The sequence below is a fragment of the Triplophysa rosa genome, linkage group LG15, assembly GCF_024868665.1.
Source record: "Triplophysa rosa linkage group LG15, Trosa_1v2, whole genome shotgun sequence".
NCBI lineage: Eukaryota > Metazoa > Chordata > Actinopteri > Cypriniformes > Nemacheilidae > Triplophysa > Triplophysa rosa.
The window spans coordinates 16448495-16474622 of record NC_079904.1 but is presented as its reverse complement, the minus strand read 5'-3'; the positions used below and the strand labels follow the sequence as shown (position 1 = coordinate 16474622).

At 38.8% G+C, this 26128-nt stretch overlaps 1 protein-coding gene across 3 annotated transcripts in view; it reads left to right on the top strand.

Annotated features, from left to right (window-relative positions):
* The window catches only part of adcy1a (adenylate cyclase 1a), a 114526-nt gene extending 90789 nt beyond the window's left edge, over positions 1-23737 (top strand). The window contains exons 12-20 of one of the 3 annotated variants that reach the window (XM_057352321.1): positions 2205-2294; positions 3136-3389; positions 3499-3625; positions 9172-9288; positions 16637-16783; positions 16903-17001; positions 18313-18427; positions 19347-19471; positions 20463-23737. In XM_057352321.1, the coding sequence (XP_057208304.1) occupies positions 2205-2294; positions 3136-3389; positions 3499-3625; positions 9172-9288; positions 16637-16783; positions 16903-17001; positions 18313-18427; positions 19347-19471; positions 20463-20771 (1383 nt within the window). In that variant the 3' untranslated portion in view covers positions 20772-23737. Of the gene's footprint in view, positions 1-2204; positions 2295-3135; positions 3390-3498; positions 3626-9171; positions 9289-16636; positions 16784-16902; positions 17002-17905; positions 18065-18312; positions 18428-19346; positions 19472-20462 lie in introns of those variants that run through there. The other 2 variants (XM_057352322.1, XM_057352323.1) reach the window with 2 other exon arrangements.
* The last annotated feature ends 2391 nt before the right edge of the window (positions 23738-26128 follow it).

The following is a 26128-nucleotide window of genomic DNA, read 5'->3' as shown; positions in this document are numbered from 1 at the left end:
GGTGGAGGCCCACCCAGGGGAGGTCATGGGTTACCAGCCTGGGAACCAGACCATGAAAATACATCAGACGGAACCACCCTGTTGGGGGGGTTACTACGTGTGGGGCACTAGGTCCGGTTAGAGCTATACGCTAGATAACTCAGTTGATACCCGGCCTGAGGAATCAGGGCTGCTCCGCCCGGCCCGCCACCAGGAAGTGCTTAGTGATGGATGGAATGCCTATTCTTCACCCGGTGGGGAAAGAAGGGAGGCGGAAATAGCACACTGACCTACCTATGAGGGGGGAAGGTGCTTTCGCAGGCGTACGCCCTGCCGGTCGCCGGTCTTACCTGTTGGTACCATGCAAGACTCGGGCTGACACCTGTTCCACGCGGAGGCTGTAGAACCTCGCGAAGGTGTTGAGCATAGCTATGCAGATGTCTGCCAGAGAGGTGCCCTGAGCCAAAGCCCACGAGGGAGGGGCCCAGCAGATGTTGTGACGGGGCAGGGACCGTCCCAGACCGACCGACCGACCAGCGATGGAATGGCTGGAGTCGGGCCCGATGGTGTTCTCGATCTCCCTGGGGTCCTCCCGTCAGTGCCGCTTCTGCTTCCGCGGCAGCTGCTGATGGGGCGGTGGTCTCCTCCTCGACGTCTTCTTCCGGGGGGCGCCGGAGCCGGCGTCGAAGAGGACCGGGGCTGCTGGGGAGCAGACGCCGCACTGGATCTCGATGGCCGGAAGGCGGCCGAGTTGCGGCGCGGCAGGATGTGCTTAATGGCCTCCGTCTGCTTCTTCACTGTCGAGAACTGCTGGGAGAAGTCCTCGACAGTATCGCCGAACAGCTCCGCAGTGCGGTCTGGACGTATCCACGAAGGCTGCCTCAGCATGCCGGACACCCAAGCACTTGAGGCAGACATCGTGTCCCCCTCCTCGATGAGTGTGTTGCACCCACGAGAACAGCGGGACATGCCACGCTGTAGAAATTTGCTCTTTTAGAGAAAGAAAACACCTCTGGAACTGCCGAGACGCCCAGGGGAAGTCGCTACAGGAAGGGACAGTCCGCTGCACCACGTCGTAAAAAATCCAGCAGTATTTGAAGATCAGTAGATCCAATTTTGATCATAAGATCGAAGGCTCCGAAGTACAAAAGGTGAATGAATGCAGCACGCCGTCTCCCTTTTATACCCGGATATCCGGGGCGGAGTCCGGCATGCAAATTTAATTTGCCAATTTCACTGGTCTTTTCAAAGCTAGTCAGAAGATGATAGGTTCTCAAGTCAAACCCCATCTGTCGGTTCGACACAACGTCGAGAGGCCGACAGAAAGGGAACCCTAAACACCCTAGCAACCACAGTGCAATGTCCTGGTAACCACCCACATCCCCCTTATACCATTGAGAACATCCTTTTAAACACTCCAACCATAGGACCATAGCCACCAAATGGCAACACGTTAGCAGCCACATAACAACGCTCTGGCAACAATTTAACAAATATAATAAATAAATTATAATAAAACACTAACACACCCAGCGCGCCTTAGCAACCACATTACAATGCCTTGACAACCAACCATATTGCAGCACCCATAAAGTAATGCGCTAACAACCACCCAGCACACACTAGCAACCACTCAAAAGGCCCTGGTAAGCACATAGCAACACCCAATGGACCAAAAAATAGTGCATTAAAAACCACCCAGCACACCCTAGCAACCATATTATCATGCCGTGGCAACCATCCACAACACCCTAGACACAGTCGAGATTAGAGAATACCCTAGCCACCACATAGCAACTGCATTGCAATCACATAAAACCCCCTAGCACCACATAACAACACCCTGGCAACAATTTAAAATGCCCTAGCAACCACATGCAACGCTCTTACAATCAACCCGCACACCCTTCCAACTACATTACAATGTCCTGGCAACCAACCACAACACCCTAGATACCACTGAGAAATAGACTCAAGCAAACACACTAGAAAAGACTAGCAAACACACTTGTAACAATCCATAAACTGCTAACAACCACCCAGCACTCCCTAAAAACTGCACAACATCTTCTTAGCAAACCCAAGCTTCATGCGTTGTGTAGAGAGACGTGTCGATCCAATTTTCTTTAGCAAATGTAAAAATTGAGTTTTTTTGTATCTTTACTCTCTGCACTTTTACTGATATCTTACTGCTCTTTCCGTGCTCTTTATCTCTGTCTGTTTAGTGCTCTCCTGACTGTCTGACCCTGCAGATCAGAACGGTTCTGTGTGGGTTTCTGGTGCTGCTCATGTACTCCGTGACCCAGGGATGTGTGGTGAGTGTGTGTTTACTGTAGTAAAAAGTGAGGGGGATGTCAGATGTCAGTGGGGGAACAGCGATTGAAAAAAAAAGTGTGAAAATTCAGTATTATATAGAGCTGCATTCTAGACATTGTCAGTTTTAATCATCATAGTGTGTCTCCTTACCTCCTGTGAATTTCTTTGAATTTCATTGTTAATTTACCTCAGATCTGAATTACAATAATTCATCCTATTTGCTACTGTACTCTCAGTTTAGGTGAATTTGTGGTTTACGGTGTCTTCTTTACACAGCTCTACGACTAAATAAACTGCAAAAGATGCTTAAAACAAACAAAAAAATCTGCCAAGCCAAAAATAAACTTCATTTAAGCTTAAACCCTAATTCTGTTAATCTAGTTTCTATTTTTACTCCATTGGCAGATATTACATTTTTAACATTGGTGGTTGTTTTGCACCCATTTAACAACTTGCCTTAAGAGCCACAATAACCAATATCCACAAAATCTCATATTTTGAATGATTCATTAACCAAAAAATAGAAAAAAACAAAATAAACTAAATTAAAAATTAATTTGACTGATAGCATAAAAAACAATAAATAGCACAATAATATCATTATAACTCATTCTTTTGGCAATGATAACTGTGTAGTAAAAATCAATCACTGAGACAGCCCTAGTTGACAATTGACAATATTATAATATACTATCAACATGATTACAATATTAAAAGATGCATGTACTATATACTTCATTATTACAATCAATAATACAATCAATAATAAAAATAGCATACTTGCTTTAACTGATTTAAATGTATTTGTAAAATTGTACATGTGCTACCATCTCTACACAGGTGGGGTGCGTGCCGTGGTCATTAGAGGGGAATTCCAATGTCTCCATGGTGACAGTCTTCAAAGTCAACGGGACCACCGTGGGAACCGGCGTGTGTAAATACACTCCGTACGTATTTTTATCATGTGTGATGGCGTCGCTGTCTGTGGCCCTGTACCTGCGTGTGTCATCGCTACCTAAGATCCTCCTGCTTCTCCTTCTCAACATCCTCCACACTGTCGTCATGGAGACCAGTGGCTATCGAGAGGCCATGGGGTGAGTGGAACTCAACACAAAGGTTATAGTAAATTCATTTTTATCATCTGCTTATAATCGGAGGTTTCTTCATATACAGTATGTTTGTGCATGTTTGTGTTATATGCAGCGGTGGATTCTTCCACACACATGGCTACGACCCGGTTCTGGCAATGCTGTTGTTTTCTGGAGCTCTGGTGCTCCACTGCAGACAACTGGATCTAAAACTTAGACTGGACTACCTCTGGGCCACTCAAGTGAGTGCTTGTGTGTACATGAATGAATGAGTCTTCAGATAAATGCATGAGATTTTAAGCCCACACAGACTCTAGACATGCAGAACTCAGCAGAAAACCCAGCACAGATTGCAACACTTGTCATTCAGAAAGTTTTGTACGCTCACGCACAACCCTTTTAGTTGCATACTGTATAGAACAGTAGCACACACAACTCTCTGTTGACGTATTTCTTATTGAGGTCCAGATGAGATGTATCAAAGGGATTACTTCACAAAATTAAAGAAGGATGAATGTCTTGTTTTGCAGTACAGTTTAGAAATTGTAAAATTATGATACACTTTCTTCTTAATATATTGTTTTCGGACAAAATAATAATCAAATTAAGTGAGTTCATGCAGAAATATCTGCAAATTGGGTAAGAAATTGAATTAAATTTGATCTCGTTATTAATTACTTTAATTAAGTTTATTTTTCTTAGCCCATTGTCAGATATTTTCAATTGTTTATTTGCATGAACTCCTGAATTTAATTTAAAGGAACCATTCTTTTGCTATTTTTGAAGCTTTGATTATGTTTTTTAGGTGTTTAACAATCGATGTTCATGTTTCTACTTTCAAAAAACGCTTTATATTTCACATATTTTAAGTCTATTGTTCACAGCTGTCCGTCCTCTAACAAAACGACTGGATTTCTTACGGTCTATATAAAGTCCCTCCTTCCGAAACGCTCTGATTGGTAAAGCTGACCAGGTCTGTCGTGATTGGTTCCTCGCTTAGAGCGTGTGTCTTAAGATGTCCCACCCATACCATATCAGCGAGCTTCCGCTTCTCAGGCTGTTGTGATTGGTCGGTCCCCCTCTCAGTGCACGTGTATTCATAAGCTTTGGCTTTTAGCAATAAACAGTAACAATGGCGTCAACTTCACTTCATCAGTTAAAGGGCACCCGGTGTATAGAGAGATGTATGGCTTAATGCGTTGTAATAGCCTTATACTACTAGCATTTGTCGTTAGAAACACATCAAATATTTTCAGTTCTTAAAAAAACCCTAAATGTAATACTCATTTTAACCTAAGGAGGCCGCCATGTTCTTTTTCGATGATGTAAACTGGTTGCACGCACAGCTAGGCAGCCAAACTAAACACCGACACACTAATCAGTTCTTCAGTAAATATAAGGTTCCATAGGATAATATATATACAGTATATATATATATATGTGTGTAACAATGTTCACAGCAAGGAAGAAGGAGGAGGGAACCGGCGAACGTTGAACTTTGTTGTTTTTACTTTTAATAAAAGTTTTTACAACTTTTAATAAAATAAACAAACAACAAAACGAAAGTAAAATGCCGGCAGCTCCCTCACGGTCGACTGCCGGTCACACATAATAAAACATAACGTAAAGTCCAGGCCTGGTTCTCTCTCGTCCTTTACTGTTGTCGCTCCTCCTTTTATATAATGCTAAAAGAAGAAAGAAAGAAAATAAAGACGCTATTTGGTGTATTTTCCTACATTTTAATATTGTTTGTCAGAAACAACACAAACATGCATATTAATAACCAAAATCATTTCGAATTTATCATATACACGATGTTTTAGCCATTATACAATGCATTTTATCCAGATTTTGACTTTTTGATGTTGATTTATCAGCATCAGTAGCCTAACGTTATTGTCTCCCTCGGTCATTAGCTGACGGGGGCTAATATTCACGTGTGCTCTAATACAGAATAAATAACCAAACTGCAAGCATTATTATTGTGTTTATCAGTATATTCTCATAATGTATAAAGTATACGATTATGGTGGATGCTGATGTCTTAAATAGTCTTAAATGTCTCAAAGGCGGTAGTTTATAGCTATGATTTAACGCACGCTCACCTTGAACAGACGTCTAATACTGAACGCGTTCTTCTTTTATGGCTGGCAGGCTGGCTTGTGTCAAGAGGACATACCGCCACCTACTGTCCCTGTGTGTTTGTATATCTGATCTTATGTTTTACGTGTCATATTTTACTGTTATATATGGAAAATGTGTGTGCTTCGCTGTTGCGAAAGAGAACAGGTTTAGGTCGCAACCATTTGACATCACGGATTCTGACGCAAAAAAGGGCGGCCTCCAAGTAAAAATATTTTTTCAAAGTTTATGAATACTGTGACAGTTACACAGTTTTTTTATTTCACAATTATAAAGTCAATGCCATTGTTCATATAATAAGCCATACATCGCTCTATACCCAGGGCTCCTTTTAAACACATGCGGATCGATCGAAGTGTAACGGAGGTCTGCTAGTGCATGTGCAAACGTCAATCTTTGTTAGAGATCGCAATTGTTTTCCTACTATGGCGAGGGAAATATGGGATGAATTTAATATCAAAATGATTAACAAATGCATGCACAGTCATCCTTGAACGTGATACAAGTTACACTTGTATTTTAGTATTCACAAACAAATGCCGTATGATTTGAATCTGTGAAATTTAGATTGTAATAAACATGAGGCGATTTGTACAAATAGAGACAGATTTGTGAATACAGTGTTTTATTTTGTGTTCATGTATAATCATTTTGCGCATACCAATGAGAAGTTGTGCATTTGTGTATCCTGCAGCGCGCGTCCATTCATCCTGTTCTGTGCATTCGGATTTTGAGACGTTCTTTACGCGGTTTTGCATTGGACAATCCACACACAAACAACTTCAGTTCCACGCACAACCGTGCATAAACTACGGCCTACCACTAGATGGCAGTCTGACGGAGCGACGCAGAGGTTTGCGGCAGAGGTTGCGCTAGACTTTTTCATTGTCAGTCATTTTGAACAATGTTATCGTTGTGTTATTATAAAAAGTGTAAAAATATTTTCAGTTCGTTTTGAAACTATGGCGAAACAGATTAGACGGTGGTGAGACGGCATAGTCTAATTAATTGTTTATACACGAGTCTCCACTGATCCCGTTTCCCGAATGGGCGAGAGTCATTTTGACGGATTACAATGAGGGCAATTTGTAACTCCCCTTTATGTCAAATTGGTAGCATCCAATCATTTCCTTTCATCAGAACGTGATCGTAAGTGAACGGAGGAAAGGGCGCATGTTTCCCCATTCATTACTCATAAATGTCTCGCCCATTCAGGAAAACGGGATCAGTGGAGACTCGTGTATAAACAAGTCATTAGACTATGCCGTCTCACAGTGCAATAGATTCAAAACGAACTGAAAATATTTTTACACTTTTCATAGTAACACAACGATAACATTGTTTGAGGATCTGATTCTGCAATGCATGCATCTGTCACTTAATCAGACCCCGCGTCGCGTGCTCACATACACACAGGCGCACACAGTGGTGCGGTGTTTACAAACTTTTTTTCCTTCAGAGAGAGAGAGATTATTTTGGATAAAGCTTAACTTTAAGTACGGGAAAATGTTTCTCTGCGTCTTTTCCGTTCAGTGAGTGGCAGAAGCAGCACATTCATAACAAAACAGCATCTTAAAGTAACTTGTAAGTAAATTAATAAATGATTAAAAAACAGCGTTTTCAAGCACCTGTCATTGTTACTGTTATGATTATAAACATTTGTCTGTAATTATTGTTTTATGTCTGACAACAGAAACATTAAATATGTGAACGACTTTATTGGGTATTCAGTTCAGTAAGTTCAGCGAGTAAACGCATGTACATAGTGATGATGTCACAAACATGCTAATTAGCACGTAACATCAACCTTGGACCATAGTGACTGGTAAAAATAGATTATGACTGATTTTTTATGAGCCTGTTCGTCAAAATGACTGACAATGAAAAAGTCTAGCGCAACCTCTGCCGCAAACCTCTGCGTCGCTCCGTCAGACTGCCATCTAGTGGTAGGCCGTAGTTTATGCACGGTTGTGCGTGGATCTGAAGTTGTTTGTGTGTGGATTGTCCAATGCAAAACTGCGTAAAGAACGTCTCAAAATCCGAATGCACAGAACAGGATGAATGGACGCGCTGCAGGATACACAAATGCACAACTTCTCATTGGTATGCGCAAAATGATTATACATGAACACAAAATACAACATTGTATTCACAAATCTGTCTCTATTTTTACAAATCGCCTCATGTTTATTACAATCTAAATTTCACAGATTCAAATCATACGGCATTTGTTTGTGAATACTAAAATACAAGTGTAACTTGTATCATGTTCACGGATGACTGTGCATGCATTTGTTAATCATTTTGATATTAAATTCATCCCATAGGGAAATGACACCGGACCGATTGGCGTCAGACTGTTATATTAATTAACACTAATAAGAGAAGCGTTAGCTTTGCCTTTTTATATTGGACCTAAGTTGGATAATAAAACAAGACATTAGGAGACATTTGCAAGCAAGACTTCAAAGGACGTTTCATAGAAGTGTTTTAGAGGTATGCGCACGCGCACACACACACACACACACACACACGCACACACGCACGCACGCACGCACGCACGCACGCACGCACGCACACACACGCACACACACGCACACACACACACACACACGATATCAGTGTATTACACAGAACAGCTTTCACAGCCGATGTTAAAGTCATGGAAGCTGTTATTTGACCGTTGGTTATCTTAGAATGTGTGTAGCGGAATTCTTATTACCAGCTGTAGGACTGTGATGAAATTTAAAGTAATTAATTGCGCAGCTCAGTCAAATGTTTACAATCTCTGAGTGAGAACCAAACACTATTTCAGCGGCTCTTCCTCTTCTCTAAGGAAGGCCTCGCTCCTTTTTTGGGCGTATTCTTTTGGGCGGAGGTTGCTATTGGGAAGGTGCTATTTGCTATTTAAACATCGCGGCGCAGGACGGGAAAATGAGAACTGCGTCGTATTGAAACTAGCAAAAACACTTGCTCTGCGCCGATTGTACGATAGGGCCCAATATCTCGCTTGGCATTGAACTTTGAGCTTTATCATTTTGCAGATATTGTTTATGCTAACAGCAACATTACACACTAACTAAAGTTTGAAAATTGGCATCATGGGGAATGGCACTTTAATTTAATTTTTAAATTTTCTTTCAGAAAACAAGTCAATATTTAGGTCACTTTGCTTCTCCAGTAAATTTTATTTGTTTTAGATATTTGTATTGGAAAACAAACAAAAATACTAAGAAATTATTTTTTTGCAGTGCATTTTATTTTAAGTAGCCTAGCTAAAAACGTTCATACAAGTCAGCCAAGAAGCATTAACCTTGCACTAGCATTTGAGTGGACAAAACTTTATCTAATGCAAGATGAGTCATGACTATTTTTGTCAGTTGTCCAGGAAGACAATAGACTGTGGACACAATTCCATTCCACGGAATTTAGAGTTTTTTTAGAAGTCAAAGGAATCTGGACCATGCATAAACGTTAGTAGCGGCAGTCATTTCAGTGATAACAGCGCCCTCTAGTGGTTATATTTAGTAAAAATAATCATATACGAAAAATCACACCCTCTAAACTCTAGTTATTGCTAAATGTATATTATCTCGCTGCCACAATTCAGTAATTATTAAAGTGTGCTTTTGTGTTTGTGTTTTAGGCTGAGGAGGATAGAAATGATATGGAGAAAGTGAAGTTGGACAATAAGAGGATTCTGTTTAACCTGCTGCCTGCACATGTAGCTCAACACTTCCTGCTGTCTAACCCAAGAAACATGGTCAGATTTCATTTATACTTTAACTCACAAAATTCTGGGAATAACCTTAAGTGGGCTTAATGTCCACATGATGCAGCATTCACACAGCCACAAAGTAAAACATTAAATTCACTGTGTGATAAAGTAGGCTAATAAAGATTACAGTGCGTTTTTCTGGATATTATTTTCCATCAGCAGAAAAGTAAAGAAAGGTGTTTTATAAGGTCATAAACTAGTAAAAAAATATGAACAATTAAAGCATGTTTTATGTAGAATGATGTTCACTAATGATTATGCACAACTTTTTAATGCAAAGTTGCAAATGACTACATTTTAAATTGGTGTGGTCTAATAATAACTATGTTTGCTGTTGTAATACTCAAAGTCACCACTTCATGGCAATGTTGTTGTGATCCAGCTGTTAATGAGATGAGAGGTCAGTACAGATGCTTTGATGATACTGTATGTTTTGATCATGTGAATGAGATAGCATTGTGCGTAGTGTAAATGCTCAGCCTCGCCGTCTCACTCGCTTTTGTGATCTCACTGCCAAGCTGCATTGTGAGAATTTAAATAGGATGAATACGATCACACTCGCTGCTCCACAGTTCATACGTTTTATTTTTGCTCCATGCTTAACACATGCTGCTTGCCTCTTTTCCTGCCCAAGATCCATCTCAGGAATTGATGCAATCAGACATCCTGAATTCTGAAGCAAGCCTCCTCTTCTGAGAGTGGAATCATTTTGTAAACAGTGGCACAAGGAAGTAAAAATCTGGAGAAAAGTTCACAAAATACAAGCATTACTTTTCCCTTTGCTTGTTTATAGTATAGCACCCTAGTTTGTTATTATCTTATTTTGTCGTAATTGTTTTATACCGTCATCATGTTTAAGTGGGTCAATGACATAACGACCACTTAACATGCGGTTCAACCAATAATATCAATAATTGTATTCTATAACTAAAAATAATAAAAAATTGTGGCTGAAATATGAATCTCTGATTCAGCATGCTTAAGTGAATGGTATTTTTAAAACATTTATATCAGGTGTTTTCGATTTTCAGGAAAATAAATTTGTTAATTTTGTTAATTTAGAAGACAAAATTATAGAACAAAAATATGAGAGGATTACTTACCAAAACTCAAAGAAATGCAAAAACTTTAAATAGTAAGCATTTTAAAAATTACAAAATTTGGAATTAAAAAATGTAATCTGCATTTATGTGTACACCACATTCTTAGGCCCGGTTTCACAGACACGGCTTAGCTTAAGTCAGGACTATGCCTTAGTTGAATTAAGATATTCATGTTGCTTTTATAAAAATACCTTAGAAGAATACATTAATGGTGTGCATCTCGAGACAAAACAATGGCACTGATATATTCTAAGATATAGCCTTAAAGCCTTGTCTGTGAAACCGGGCCTTAATGTTGGAATAACTGCAATAGATATGATTTGTTCGTATTTTAAAATTGACCCAAGTACAGTTATGGTTTGGAAAGACAATTGTTTACCTTTTTATTTGTAGTGTGCATTTGTAGTGTACCCATAATTTTCCCAATTTCACACTTATGTATTATGCAGTTAGTTAAGGTGTCTTGCACTTATTTGTAAATGACCTCTGTTATGATCTCTGACATACATATATTAAAGCGACACTATAGAACAGGGGTCGGCAAGAGGCGGCCCGCGGCCATAACTGGCAGTGGCAGAGCCAGACAATTTTCATAGGGGTGGCCAGACTGAGACCATAGCTCTACTAGGGGTAGCACAGAAACTGATATCATCTTTTTTTCCCCTATGTGGCAAGTCACTGTGGATCTAGTAGTGTTTCTTAGTCACTCACTCATTTACTTAAACAGGCAGTGATTGCCATGTAGAATTACATCATGAAGATCCACATAAGCTTTTTAATGTATTACTAAACTGATTTTAAAAAAGAATCTGAAACAGTGTGGCATTGCAGAAGGTGGTGTCTTTTTAATTAAAGCTCATACCATAATGACAATTTACACGACATAAGAATATACCAGAATGCACTTTTATCAAACAAACATTACAATATCACAGAAAAATCAAAATATAGTAACCTTAACATTATGGGCAAGCATTTCAAAAATATTCCTTTGCAATACTTTGCATATTATCATTTGGCTGCCAACTGCCAACAAAACATTTGAATTCCCTTTCAAGGATATGACACAGACAGACCACCACCATTAAGCTTAATCAGCACTGAAAGTTGACTTTACTTTTAATGGCCTTCTACAACGCTCTTTTAAATGACACTGACACAGTGAAACTGTTTATAGCTTGCGACTTTCATACTGCTAAGTTAACAGCCTAAATTAACTTAGTAAACTTTACCATGTCTGTTTCAACTTCAGCACGCCAGCCATAATATACATACATTAAGACAAGAAACATTTCAAACATAGTGAATAAACTTAATTCTTCTTGTTAACTTACCTGTGACCTCTTCTCTCGTGGCGGGAAACAGACAGTCCTCCAACTGCACGCGCAAAGTCTGTTGGAGCACACGCGAACAACAACAACAACACTACTTCTTCTTCTTCTGTAATTGTGTTGGTGGTTGAAATTTAAGTTGAGTGTATTACCGCCACCTTCAGTTTGGGTGGAGAAGTACTTGTTTGAGGTGCGCTGTTGAAATGCGTCCATATGGGAACAACTGTGTACAGAAATGTTTCCGCAAAAAAGTTGCCGGCAAAGTGGTGGTGGGGGGGCCGGGGGCCTTGGCCACCATTGGCCACCCCCTAGCTCCACCCCTGATAACTGGCCCGCCAGCAATAATATCTGGCCTGTGCCAGTGGAGCATGTGAGCGAAGCGGGGAGCGGAGCGTTAATATTTCTTGCCGAGAGCGCCTTTCTGAAAATTCTGCTCCGCTCGCTCAATCTCAGAATCTCCCGCTCACCCCTCTTGGTGATTTACTTTTTTTCTGTTGGATTATTGTCCCATGTACACTGCATGAGCCTGAAGCCTGAATAATAGCACAACGGCATGCGCGTCAACTACAAATGCCTCATCCATTTGCGGAGGTTTGATACAGGCTCATTTCAGTTAAAAAAACATTATAACATTTATATTTATTTCTCTTAAGATGACATTGTGTCACTTACCCAATGTAACAGTTGCTTTTCTGAAATAAAACCTGAATAAACCTCGATGCCGGCCGAGGCCGACAAATGTGATCTCCGGAGGACTCATGCAGCATTCGGAGATGCAGCTACTATGTCCAAGTTTCTAAAAGTACATTCTAAAATGCTGTAACGATTGAGGTTTGACGTTTTAAGACCGCATTTCCCCTTGTTTTGGTCTATTTTTCTTTTGAGCCCGTTTCTTTTATTAACCCCAGTAATAATAAAGGTAGTGCACTTCATCTTTTGTGCATTTATTTTGAATGTTGCACTATGGCAGCTATATGTTCACGGAAATAAAGTAACGAAAATTAAATATACTTTATCAGTTATTATACAGTTATTTTAGGCACTCTTTAAATAAAAAAATGACTAAAAATATTGGCTGTAATGTCACAGAATGTCGGACTGAAACATAACTGCTCTTTTTCAGCCTACTATTATTATTTCGCTCAATTACTGCGCTTAGCTCAGTCGCTCACGGTCCAAGCAAACGCTCCGCTCACATTACGCTCACGCTCACCGGTAAACCAAATTCCGCTCAGATCCCGCTCTGACATAAAATGTGTCTAGTAAGCCTAATTGTTTTCAGTTTATAATAAACTTCTTGAATAAATGTCTCAGTTTAAGTCAGGATAGTGCCATTTTCTCTCACCATCTAGCTAGCTTAAATGTTAACATCACACGACATGACGTAATAGCGTACCCCGCAGCGCTATTATGTCAAATACGTTACGTTACGTTAAATAGGCTACGTTGAATAATTATATGACTATTATGTAATTATATATAATATAGAATTATATAATAACTTTATTTTTAGAAGTTGGCTATTCAAGTTGCATTTTTAATCAATGGATCTCTTAAATGATCCTTTGACTATGTCCTGGCTCGCCATCTAGCGGCAAATTTGTTTTTTGGCCCGATGCCAAACTTACTTGCCGACCCCTGCTATAGAACTTTTGCTTACGGTTCCCCCATGTGGTTGATACGTGCAATTGTCTGTTACCAATGTTGTAAATAATGTCGCTGTATAATCTTCCTCGTGGGCAGTGCAATACACGTGAAATTATTTACTAACCTTATGGAACCGGCGAATGCAGAAACATTGTTTGGAAACCATGTGACACTCTTCCGTAGGCAGGGGATGGACAGGGCTGTGTGTACCGACCCGAACACAGAACTTACAGAGTGTGGTTGTAGCCGCTATGAGGCTGCTCAGGTAGCAGCGGGAGTAGCATTCGTCTGGTTAAGAGTTGTTCTACCACTGAAATAATTTTAGAGACATTATTTTAAGGTCGAAAAACTACAAAGTGTGGCTTTAAATATGATATTATGTAAGTGTGGTTTGTCAAATTGGACTGATAGTTCTGACTTTTTTACTATGACTTAAGAAGGACCTATTCTTGCGGCTCACACCATGTAAACGGAACGTGGCGCAACACGGCACGACAATAGAACGCATTAGAACCCATTATAATTTTAAATTTGGTCCACACTGGATGCGGCTCGTGCCAGGCGTGTCCGTTGTAGACACAGTGTTAGTATTTAATACGATTTTACAGTATGCCAACATAGCAGATTTATTTTAAAAGTGCACATAAAATACTATTGTTTATAATGTAATCCTTTGAAGGAATAGTTAAACAAAAATGCTGAAATCTATTTTTGATCATGTAAACTGTTTTGTTTATCCACCTTTTTCTTGACGTACTCCATGGAGGGCGCCGTTACCGCGAGTGACTTCCTGTTTGATGCTCCGCACTTCCGTTTTGTATTTGTTTCTATGTTAGAGAACATTTCTGTTAATGGTTAAAAATAAAGTTTCTTGAATAATTTATGCGGTAATATGCTGTCACAACAGCCACAGAAAGTTACCACATGATACAACAAGAGCGTAAGGTAAATATCATTAAAAGATGGCTCGGTCTTAACTCTGACTACTGCCTCTACCTCTCAAAAACATCACAACATATTGTTTACTTCGTTGTTTACTTTATTGTTATTGCATCGTACATCACTATTAACACATGAAGCTTATATCCAGGGCTAAGTGACATTATAATAATTTATTTAATGTCATCATCCCAGTAGACGTCGCTGTCCAACTTCTTATGGTGAGAAACAAAGTTGTTTTTTACGCTCTAGGTTAAAAACTCATGCCCGTGCGCAGAGGTGGGTAGAGTAGCCAAAATCTTTACTCAAGTAAAAGTACAAGTAACTAGAGAAATTGTTACTCAAGTAAAAGTAAAAGTCACTATTTTAAAATTGACTTGAGTAAAAGTAAAAAAGTATGCAATGAAAAAACTACTCAAGTAGCTAGTTACTTAGTTACTTTGTATCTGATTATATAGGCCTACTACATAAAATTAATATTAATGCCAATATTTTAATATTACATTTTAATCCATATTTTTAATTATCATAAGCAGATATCTTTGCAATATACTAGAGAGACTAAAGAATAGACAAATACAGAAGAGACAAGCATTTCTGTAAATTTCATCTAGTCCTGATGTCAATGTAGTTTACACAACTTATTTAGAATAATAGATCATGTCAAACTAAAGCATGAACTAAACTCAGAGCATTTCCTAAGATGATCTAGAACATCTGCAGTGCTCTCTTAAATGAAATACACATTTTTGAACAAAGCTCATGTTTTCTCGTGTTGTGTCACGTGTGTGTTGTGAAAAGCTCTTACTTGTAAACAAACAGTAAACAGTGAACCACACGCCCATCAACAAGTTTTCTTCCTTCTGTTCTTCAAATGTATATTTCTGCAGGCCCACGTCTCTGTGTCTGACAGGTAACGCGCATGTTGCGGTGTCTGACGAACAGGTCGCGCGGGTGCGCGCATATGGCGGGCATTTATCATTGCTGGCAAACAATATGACACATTTGCAGTTTTGATTGTATAGATATAGATTAATATCCACTTCATCCAACGCTCTTTGTGTTCTGCGTGTTCTTAAGTTTCGCGCTACGAGGAGTGAGTAATCCTGCTTCAGATGATTCAGATCGTGCTGCGAACTGAACAAATCATTTGAACTGATTCATTAGCCTATTCAAATGGTTTTGCCCATTGTTCAATTAATGCTTTCAAAAGAATCGACTCAAAAGAATCGATCACTCGGGAATGCCCGTAAAAAGAGACGACGACCTTGAAATAAACAACGCGTTTTAAAAAGCATATTTTAAAATGAAGGAAGAAAGGAACGTCACGCAATGTAAGTTATGTAACGAAGTAAAAGTACAGATTTTCTATTAGAAATTTACTCAAGTAAGAGTAAAAGTACACACTTTTAATTTTACTTAAAAAGTACATATTTTCCAAAATGTTACTCAAGTAAATGTAACGAAGTAAATGTAGCGCGTTACTACCCACCTCTGCCCGTGCGGCCCACGGAAATAATGAAATAATTTAGACACTGCTCTTTGACATTTTGCTGTTTTAAATGACATAAAAGTATTATAACGACGTTTAAAAGCTTTCAAGCTAACTTGGTAATGCCTGACTAATGGGATCAAGCAGCGAACCGGAAGTCTTAAGCATCAGCCCTACGGGCATACGCAAGGCATTATGGGTAATTTCGCGCATTGCGAAAAAGGTGGATAACGAACAAAATAGAGACTCAGAAGATTTTAGAATTTATGGATGTCTTCCTATAAGACAAGAGGTCATACTGACCACACACTGTCTATTAAAGGGATATCACTCAAAAATAAAAACTCTCATCATTTATTCACTCTAATGTCATTCAAAACCTGTATACGGTATGACTCAAACAAAAGAAGATATTCTGAGAAATGTCTCAAATTTCTTCACAAAAATTATGTTTTGTGTCTATATGATGGAAGTCAATGGGGTTCAGTGTTCTTTGGTTTTTGGTCATGAGGTCTGTTGTGTTACCAAAAAAATCAGTTTTTATTTCTGGGTGAAGTGTTTCTTCAATGTAGAATCATCTGTGATGTCATGTGTTTAACTTTAGAAGGAGAGTTCAGTCTTACATCCCCTGCTAATATTATCTTGCTTAGACCAAAGTCAGCAATAATGTTCGTTTCTTGAATGTCATGTATATAACTAAGATAGACTTGCCTAGATACGTAGCCCACGAGCTGACAACCGTTACATATTCAGCTTAGCCTCGATCAGCGGTATCATCCCCCAAGAGTCTCACGACTCTTTCTTCTCTTTTACTCTTCCAGGACCTGTATTATCAGTCTTATTCTCAGGTGGGCGTCCTGTTCGCCTCCATTCCAAACTTTAATGACTTCTACATTGAACTGGATGGAAACAACATGGGTGTGGAATGCCTCCGGCTGCTCAACGAGATCATCGCCGACTTTGATGCGGTGAGAATGTCTTGTTTTTCAACCTGAGAAATGTATGTTTGGCTCAGCGTGCAAGTTACCTTAATCCTACTCTGGGTCTCATTTATTTCTTTATCATTTCTCTCTTCATCCCGCGGCAGCTGATGGATAAGGAATTTTACAGAGATATAGAGAAGATCAAAACTATCGGCAGCACGTACATGGCTGCAGTCGGACTCGTGCCAACTACAGGATCCAAGGTACGCAGAAGTTTTGTTCCAAAACACAGATGACTTGGAAGTTTGCTCCCATGAAAGCAGTAATAATAGCAAACACACCTCACAGGTTAAAGTGAAAATTCTGTCATCATTTATTTACCCTCATGTCGTCAAAAACCTGTATATGACTCTTTCTTCGATGGAGCACAAAAGAAGATATTTTGAGAAGTGTCTGAGTGGTTTTGAGTCCATATAATGGAAGTCAATGGGGCTAATGTTCTTTGGTTACCAACATTCTTCAAAATATCTTATTTTGTGTTCTGCAGACGAAAGAAAGTCCTACTTTTTGGAATGACATGAGGGAGTAAATAATGAATGAATTTTCATTTTTGGGACAACTGTGCCTTTAATTAAACCTTATGTAACAATATTATTAATATTAGTGCAGAAAGGTGACATAACTGTGTGTGGCTACAAAGATACAGTACAGTAGTTTATCCAAACACATTTACTTGTCCCCATGTTGCTCCAAACCTATGCGATGTTCTTCCCTGACACACAAAAGAAGAAGTTTTGATGAATGTCCAAGCTTCTCGGTTCATTGACTAGAATCCTATTTTTTACAAGGGTCTGCTTTAAAATCAAATTATTGACGTTTGAAATGATTGACGGACCCTTATTATTGCCAGGCCATTTCAAGGTCCCTTTAGGGAAGTCGGCGCACTCATCAGTCATGTTTGCAACGCCTCCGGGCAGCTGTTTTAGTCATACGAAACTAAAGTCCTATCTACTTGAATGGGTTAAGATGGCCTTTCTCAAAAATTACTGGCTAAAATTACAATAAAACAACACATTTCCTGACATCAACTGTACCATAACTTCTTAAGCTCAAATTGTGCTGAAAACATTTGTTCAAGATCGCTTCAGCTACTGCGTATGCCCACAGGTTGCCAAGCACCTGATAAGACTCTGCACAGAATCCCTCCCACAGAGAATCATCAGTCTTTATTGATTGACGATTGGCGCTTTTGACTAGAAGGCGGGACTTCCTGACAAATTGAGCGTCACATTTCTGCCTTTCATCGTAATATCAATGCGGCATCATGGTAATATCTATTATCTTTTGTGCCTTTGTTGTATGGATAAGAGAAGCAAAACATCTCCTTTTGTGTTCCACACAAAAATGTCACATGTGTTTTTAACAACATAACAATTTTAACAACATTTTCATTGGCCAGCAAACTGTGGCTCACTTCCGGATGTCAGCAAAGTCAATGTTCATTATCAACTTGTCGAGTGTTGAAGTGCTGATGATTTAATATTCTGTCTTTCTGTTCTGTTACACCTGAATAGGTAAAGAAGTCCATTTCCGCACACATGTGCACAGTTGCTGATTTCACCATTGAAATGTTTGACGTCCTGGACGCGATCAACTATCAGTCCTACAATGACTTTGTGCTTCGAGTCGGTGAGTGATCTTGTAATAGGAAGCTGTCATCGGCGGGTTTGTGTGGGCGAGCATGCGCACGTGATCTTGTGTACGAGCGGAGGAAAAGCGTCAGAGTGTAAGTGTTCACATTGTGCCGGACATCCCGTGTTCATAAGTTCTATAGGATGTCCTGAGTATGACGTCTTGTACAGGGTCAGATTGCGTATTTGACATGTACAGTTACACAAACAAGCGATATGTGCAAACGCACTGAGCATGTGCAGAACAAGTGGACTTGACCCTATTTTACCTTTTATACAAATGTCTTGAGTGAACATTATTCCAAAACGACAAATGTTTTTCTTAATCATTTTTAATGTAATGTTTTTATTCTTAAATTTGTTATTTATGTTTGTATTATTTTTATAATTTTAGAAATTAAAGGTTCTTTACCAGCTATGTTTTCCAAAGCAAAGTGATAAATCCTAGGGTGTCTTTGATGGTTGCTAGGGTGTTGCTATGGTTGGTTTTCGGTCTTCTACAGTTATCTTTCCAATCCAAATAAGATTTTTTCAGGTTTGAGAATATTCATTTTTGTTTTTCACAATCCAGTTAAACATTTTTTATTCAGTTTCACGTGGATGTTACATAATACAGTTCAAGAATAGTTATATGTGAAGAGTTTGGTTCCAAAATGAGATAACTCGTTTTTTTTTTGTGCATTCTAATTAATATCAATCAAACTGCAGTTGGTTTGTTATGATTTAAGCCATAATAACGGAAATAAATACATCTAACTAACACAATAAAACACGATAAAAACATGATAACATAATAAAAAACATGATTTTTGATTTTTTTTAAAAACGGAGTTATCTCATTTTGGAACCAAACTCTTCACGTGTTATAAATGCCTTTTATGTAATTTTTTTATATAATTTGTTGATTCATTGATCAGGTATTAATGTGGGTCCTGTGGTTGCCGGGGTTATTGGAGCTCGCAGACCTCAGTACGACATCTGGGGAAACACAGTAAATGTTGCAAGCAGAATGGACAGCACTGGAGTTCAGGGCAAGATACAGGTACAACAAACCCACATGTGTGTTTCTACAGATGTTGGCATTTTAATGTCTCTAAAAACTATTTACAACATTTTCACCTCTATTTTTGCTGTCAACACTTATGTAGTATTATTTTTATTTAGTTTCTTTTTTATATTGTATGTTGTATTGTATTTTATAATGTATATTATATTTAAATTATTGTATATTGTTTCAGAGATTAAAATAAGTGTAAATACTGTCAAAATAAACATAAATTTGAATCTTTTCAATAATTAATAATAATTAAACTTAAAATAATTTGACTTTTTAAAAGTTTATTTAGTGCTGTCAATCGATTAAAAAATTAATCTGATTAATCGCACATAACATTCATGTTTTTAAATATACTTTTACAGTCTAATAATTTCACATTTAATCCCCAAATGAATGTAGAAACAACAGGTTTCTTTAACAGCATTTTATGAATCAACGTCAACATTCTGATATTAGTACTGCAACTGATGTCTCCATTAATTTTTTATTTTTTTATTTTAACATTAATTATAGCCATTCAACAGTATAATTGGGAGCTATCATGAAATTGAATGAAGTTCTCAAACACTTTACAGTCTTTAATGCTAAATTCTAAATGAAACAAAACACATTGATTTCCTCTTTTCTTTTGTTCTTTGGTTAACATTAGTGACAGGAGTCACAGCAACAGGTTTAAGAATGCAGCCCCTTTAAGAGCTGTCTGTCTACGCAGATCTGACGCCTCTCCCATTTTCACAACTCGTTGCGCTTAAGTGGTTTAAAAGCCTTTACATGAATAAGAGGAGCGTGATTATATAATGTAACGCTAGACAAAGGATGACAAAACAAATGGATGCTGCATTAAATATTTATAACGCGTTAATCTGAAAAAAATGTATCGCATGCGCTAACGCGTTAACATTGACAACCCTAGGTTTTTTTTCTTTTCAGATATTTTTATTTAATTTTTAAATGTAATATTTTTTTCTGATTCTAGGTGACAGAGGATGTCTTCCGTCTACTCTGTGGCCATTATCTCTTCCAATGTCGCGGCCAGGTCAGCGTCAAGGGCAAAGGTCAGATGCTCACCTACTTTCTGGAGGGCCGAGCCCCACAAAGCACACACCACACGTCCAAGAGCCTGGATTGCGGCTCAAGCCCATGCATCCGGACGAATCTGGGGTCGGCGCCCACCGTCAGCACTTACGGGGTTAAAAGTAACACCCTGGGGCAAGTTAGCACAACTTCGAACAACAGCATTCTTTATCTGCCCTCCGTGTCCGTCGACGTGGAGATGGAGGTGTGATCGCCATGGAGATGTTCTTCTGTGACCGATCCTTTAGTAAATCAGGTGCACGGAGAGAGAATGAATGGAGCTTCAAAAAAGGATTAAAAAAGAGGAGAAGAGATGGTGAGGTCTCTGTCTTTGCACTGGTGGAGTGAGGAGAGAAAACTCAAATGTGCCATATAGAGACCCCCCAACGCAAGTATATAATAAGCATGTGTGTATTTCTGTGTGCGCATGTATGCGTGTGCGTTTCAATGAGTCTTCCCCAGACCAATAGGATATCAGGGTCTCCTACACCGGAGCATGCGATCTACTGCAAGGCAGCTTCACACCAGCCGAGGAGACACACCTAACGTGTGTGTGTTATCTGAAAATGTCAAGAGATGCCACGGCAATGAATACTTTGGGCAGTGAGGACCAAACATATAGATTTTAAACAGCGCTGTATTTTGTACGTGAGTTTGCGTGTTGCGAGATCAAGAAATGTTGAGTAGAAGGTTGTGTTGGGTTTTTGAAAAAACGAAACAAAAAAAGGGTTACTCATATTGAGATTTGTTTTGAATAAATTGTTTACAATGACGCGGTTTTCGAAACCGATACAAATGGAATTTCCAGCGTTTCAATTTTTTAGCTGTTCATCCATGAGCGATAGAGAGAGACTGCCAAAACTACTAAACATTTACACTGACGCTGAATCAGAGACCAAAATGATTTATTATTACAGAAAAACACTATCCTGTTTTGTAATCATTTACAGAAAGTCAGTAGAGTCTGTGATGTGGGTAAATGTTTATCTATGCGTGGGTTGAATAAGCAAAGTTTTCCTGTAGGTGATGTGTGTGTACGCACCGGGCTTGGAGAAAACATTTGTGATCGCTTGCCACTGCTCTTTTTGACGTCTGGACTATCCTATCTGGTAATAACATGACAACATGAACTAATCCCACATTAGTACAATGTTTAATAAACTGTCAGGAATGTAAAATATTGTTATAATCGCTCAAGAACTGTAAAGCAAGCCAGCACGATCAAAGCCGAGTGCAGGATTTTATTATCATTGGCTTCAAGTATGTGATCAAATTCCTGAATAGAAAACCAAGCTGGGCATTTGTTCTCTACTTCAAATATTTTGGTTTCTAAGTGGCGCTTTCAGAATCTCCAATTCATGGAAACATCTCTCACTGTGCTTGCAACAATCTTTAACACGCAATTGAACATGCATGATATTTTAGTGCTGGATGTGTCATGTGCTCTATAGGTCTTAGGTTCGGCTATCTGAACATCTCGGTTCAAAAGCATGCAGACGTGTTGCTCTACAGCCTCATTTTGAATAAAAGAATATGAGTTCTTCTTTTCATTTACTTTGTGTGCTATTACTGTCTCTTTGATAGATTTCCCATGATGCCTAGGGAGTGACGTTTGGCTTCAAGCATGCCTTTCTGCATGTCCCTCTCAGCATGCCGTAATTCTGTCACTTCAGCTCTGTTTAATAACCGATTTGTGTTTCTAATGCATGCCTACTGCAAAAGCAAAATCAAGGGTGAAGAAATGTTGCGAAACACGCTTCAGTTGCACCGCATGAGCCCAGAACCTAATGGCCTTGATGATACGAAGCGCCATTTTTGAATCATCGTCTTTCTTGATGGCTTATCCGCTTACCTGTTCTATGCGTGGTGCTGTGAGACATTAGGGAAAAGCTTTCCGGGAGTTTTGTAGCATTGGCGCCTTTGTCAAGCTCTTAAAGTGACTGCCTTTTTATCCAGGGTCTGATAGAGAACGTGTATTTGAATATGTGCCAACCGACATATCAAACCGTCTTCTTTTATAGCACAACTTTGTGTGCACTTGGTTTTCTTTCGAGCTTTACTCTCATATGGACTGACCGAACCACATTTGGCTCTCACAAATGGGCTATTTCTGATTTCTATTTTCACGTAAAACTGCATATTCAGGAACGCTTTGTTTCTAAATATATTTAGCCGCATTTAGATTCATTTCCCACATGAACAAAATGATAAAGTTTTAGCGTATTTATGTAAATTGCTCATTGGACTTTCACATCTGTAGATTTTTTTAATCAACCAATATGAATGCCAAATGCCATCGTATCACTGACTATTTCAGATTCTATCCAACAAATGTAGCCAAACAGCTAAATGGTTTTATTTAATATGGCTTAATATGATCTATTTTGACTACAGTGGCCTAACTTGCTGCTGTTATGAACATTCATGATGTATTAATAACTTTAATAATGCATAAAGTGTGCACAGTAAAACCATAGAATAGATTTTCATGTTGATTAGATATTTTCATATTTGATACGGGTCAAAATTATTGTACGTATTAAATATATTGTAGAGTTAACGAAAAGAGTATTTTATTGACGATTTGTAATATTTGTGCTATTTTTGGGGTTGCAATGTATTTATTGCGATGGTTCTATGTGAATGTAAATTTCATATCGAGATCTTTTATACTTGTGTTTGCACTGTTCGGGAATAAAATAACAATGAGAGATGAGGTCGGGGTTTCTGTGGTGTTTGTGTGCGTCTGTGTTGTTGTGACCGCAGACTCTTGACGTACGTGACCTTGTACATCAATCTATGGACTGTTATTGAGTGAACGACCTGTGAGTTATGAGGTTGCGTAACTCGGGAAAAACAACTGAAGCAAACAAGGAAAGCTTTTGATGTGATCAAACGTTGCAAATTAAAAGCCACTGTTTATTTTTATGGGTAATGAACTGTTTTAATGTTTATAGCACCCCAACCGCACCGTCCACAAACGCATGCACACCTAAGTGTGTTAATGTCTTTGTAATGGAAACGCTGAATGTGTGAGACAGAGTCCCTCTGTTAAGTGGAATCGGATGAGACTGGAAAACCAGTTTCCTAATCCTCAAGAGCAAGTGCCTTCCTGCATGGGTATTTGTCTGTGTGTATATATTTGGGTCAAATAAACAGCAGTTGTTTCCAAACACTGAGGATTTAGGAACCACCGTAAATCCGGCCTATTCTCTTGTCGTGTTTACTCGGTTTTCCGACCGAGAGCGGCATTTTCCCACATCCAGGATGTGCCCATTCTGAAGCGTTTTGGGGAAAAAGGAAAAACAAAGGAGTCTTATCGAGCTGGCATGTGCAAGCGGCAAACAGACAGGATGTGACATGTCGTACCACCGGAAACAACTTACAAAACACTGCCAGTTATGTGTATGAAAATGCGTGTCACATCAGGGCACAGTGTTGGGTTGAATGGACATCATGACCCAAGGATCATGTTTGATGTTTTTTCATTATTTATGTTGTTCCCAAAACCTTTTGGCTTTCTACAGTATGGTTCATGCACTGAAGAAAAATCTGTTGGATTAACATGAAAAAATGATGTACATCGGTGGCACATAATAAAGTTATGTTTACTCAGCATAATTTCCTTATGTTCAAGTTGCCAAATTTATGTTTGTTAAAAAAACTCCTCTAAATCTCCAAGATAAATTAACATTTAAACACTAACAAGTGTTTCTCTTTACTGAAAAACATATAAAACAACACTTAATTAAGACAATAACTCTCAAAATGCAGTCTTACCCAAAGCATGCTGGGAAATATAAATCATCTGCCTAGTTGTAACAATATGTTAACACAACACAAATCCTTTATGTAGTGCTAACATGAATGGATTGAGTTACACAACTGACCATGAAAAAATCATGTTGTGACCTAATTTTACAAAAACGGTGTTGATTTAACTTATATAAATTATTCAAATTGGACAAGCAGCAAAAATCCTTTTTTTCAGTGTGGAAAATCTAATTTTAGGCTGAATTTCAACACTGTTTTTCCGCGATCAAAACTAGAGTTTCAGAATGCAAAGTTTCTACACTATTTCTGTGCTATTTTCTACGCTAGAAAAACCTTGATAAAAATATTTATTACTAAGTAATTTTATTTAGACATCATGGATTCCAAAGTTGCGTTGTTATTGTTGTTTTCGTTATTTTAAAGCTGTATTGTGCAAAAATGCATTGTGCATTATTATTATTATTAGCATTTCCTTCAACTGTCATGGTGTGGCATATCGATCTTCAATTGGTCACCATCCCACGTCGTCACATGATATGAAATCACAGGTCCAACCACACTTTGGAAGACAGCGAAATGCAGAATTTTTTTGTAGGAGCTAGCGTTGTCCGGTCCACCGCATTCGCATGCAAGGAAGTCAATGGAATGAAAAGTGTAGTGTGACCACCGCATTACTTTTTGGGTAGTTTATGTGACAACAATGTACTCAAAAATCAAAGTGTCTTTTTGGAATGATTTGCGTACAGACAACAATGTTGTAAAAACGATCCCATACCAATTCACGAAGACGACATACAATGCAACAAAATTGTAAATTGAAACACTGCAAAACTGCATAAATTGTTTTCTGGTTTTAGTCGTGTAAACAGCTCCTTCAACACTCTAAAAATGGCTGGGTTATTTTTTAACCCATAACGCTGGGTTGAGTCCGTTGGGTTGTTTTTTTTGGGTTATTTTTCCACATGTTAAACACTTTTTGGGTAGTTTTAGTTTTCCAGGTGTTGGGTTAAACCCGCTGGGTTAATGTGCTGGGTTGTTTTTGCCCACCGCTGGGTTGTTTGAAGAGGCTCACGCGCTTCCCGCCCTGAAGACGTTGAGTGTACTACGCAACTTTCATTTTTATAAAGAACAATGGGTTGGAGCAATTTAAAGGTACGTGTTTTACGTTTTAAGTAAATATTTATTGAAATGAGCAGAATTTGTAACATTTTGCAAGGCAACAGTTTCTTAACTAACATTAGTGATGTAACTTAGATGACCAGCAACTGTTACCTCAGATCGCCATTACATAAATTGACTCGCATAGTCCTGTTAAGATGCGCGACACTGCGAATTAATACAACTTTAGTTAACCCCATCACATGTAAGCTAAGTCTATGAACTTTAGTGAGAATTGAACTAAAAGTGAGTCAAACCGGCGAGTGCCCCGCGAGCGCGGTCCAGCATTCCCGGTTCAGGAACGCCTCTCTCGGAGTCCACTCTGGACATTAAGCGGCCAGTCAATGATATTGCTCCCTCCGTTTTAAACCAAACATTTCAATTACTTGCATATATACCTGATGTCAAGACACAGTGCTAAGTGTATCGGAGTATTGTTATTTTATCATTTGGTTTTCTTCTTTATAGATTGGACCAAACGTGGTGGAATTTCTTCACCGGACAGAATTAACGAAGCCCTTTCATTTTGTTCCGCCATGGGAAACATCCGGCATATATCTCAGGCTTTTGTCATTTTGAATGGACAAGTTCTGGAACAAACCACGCTGCTTTCAGCTGTTGATGTATGTTTCAACG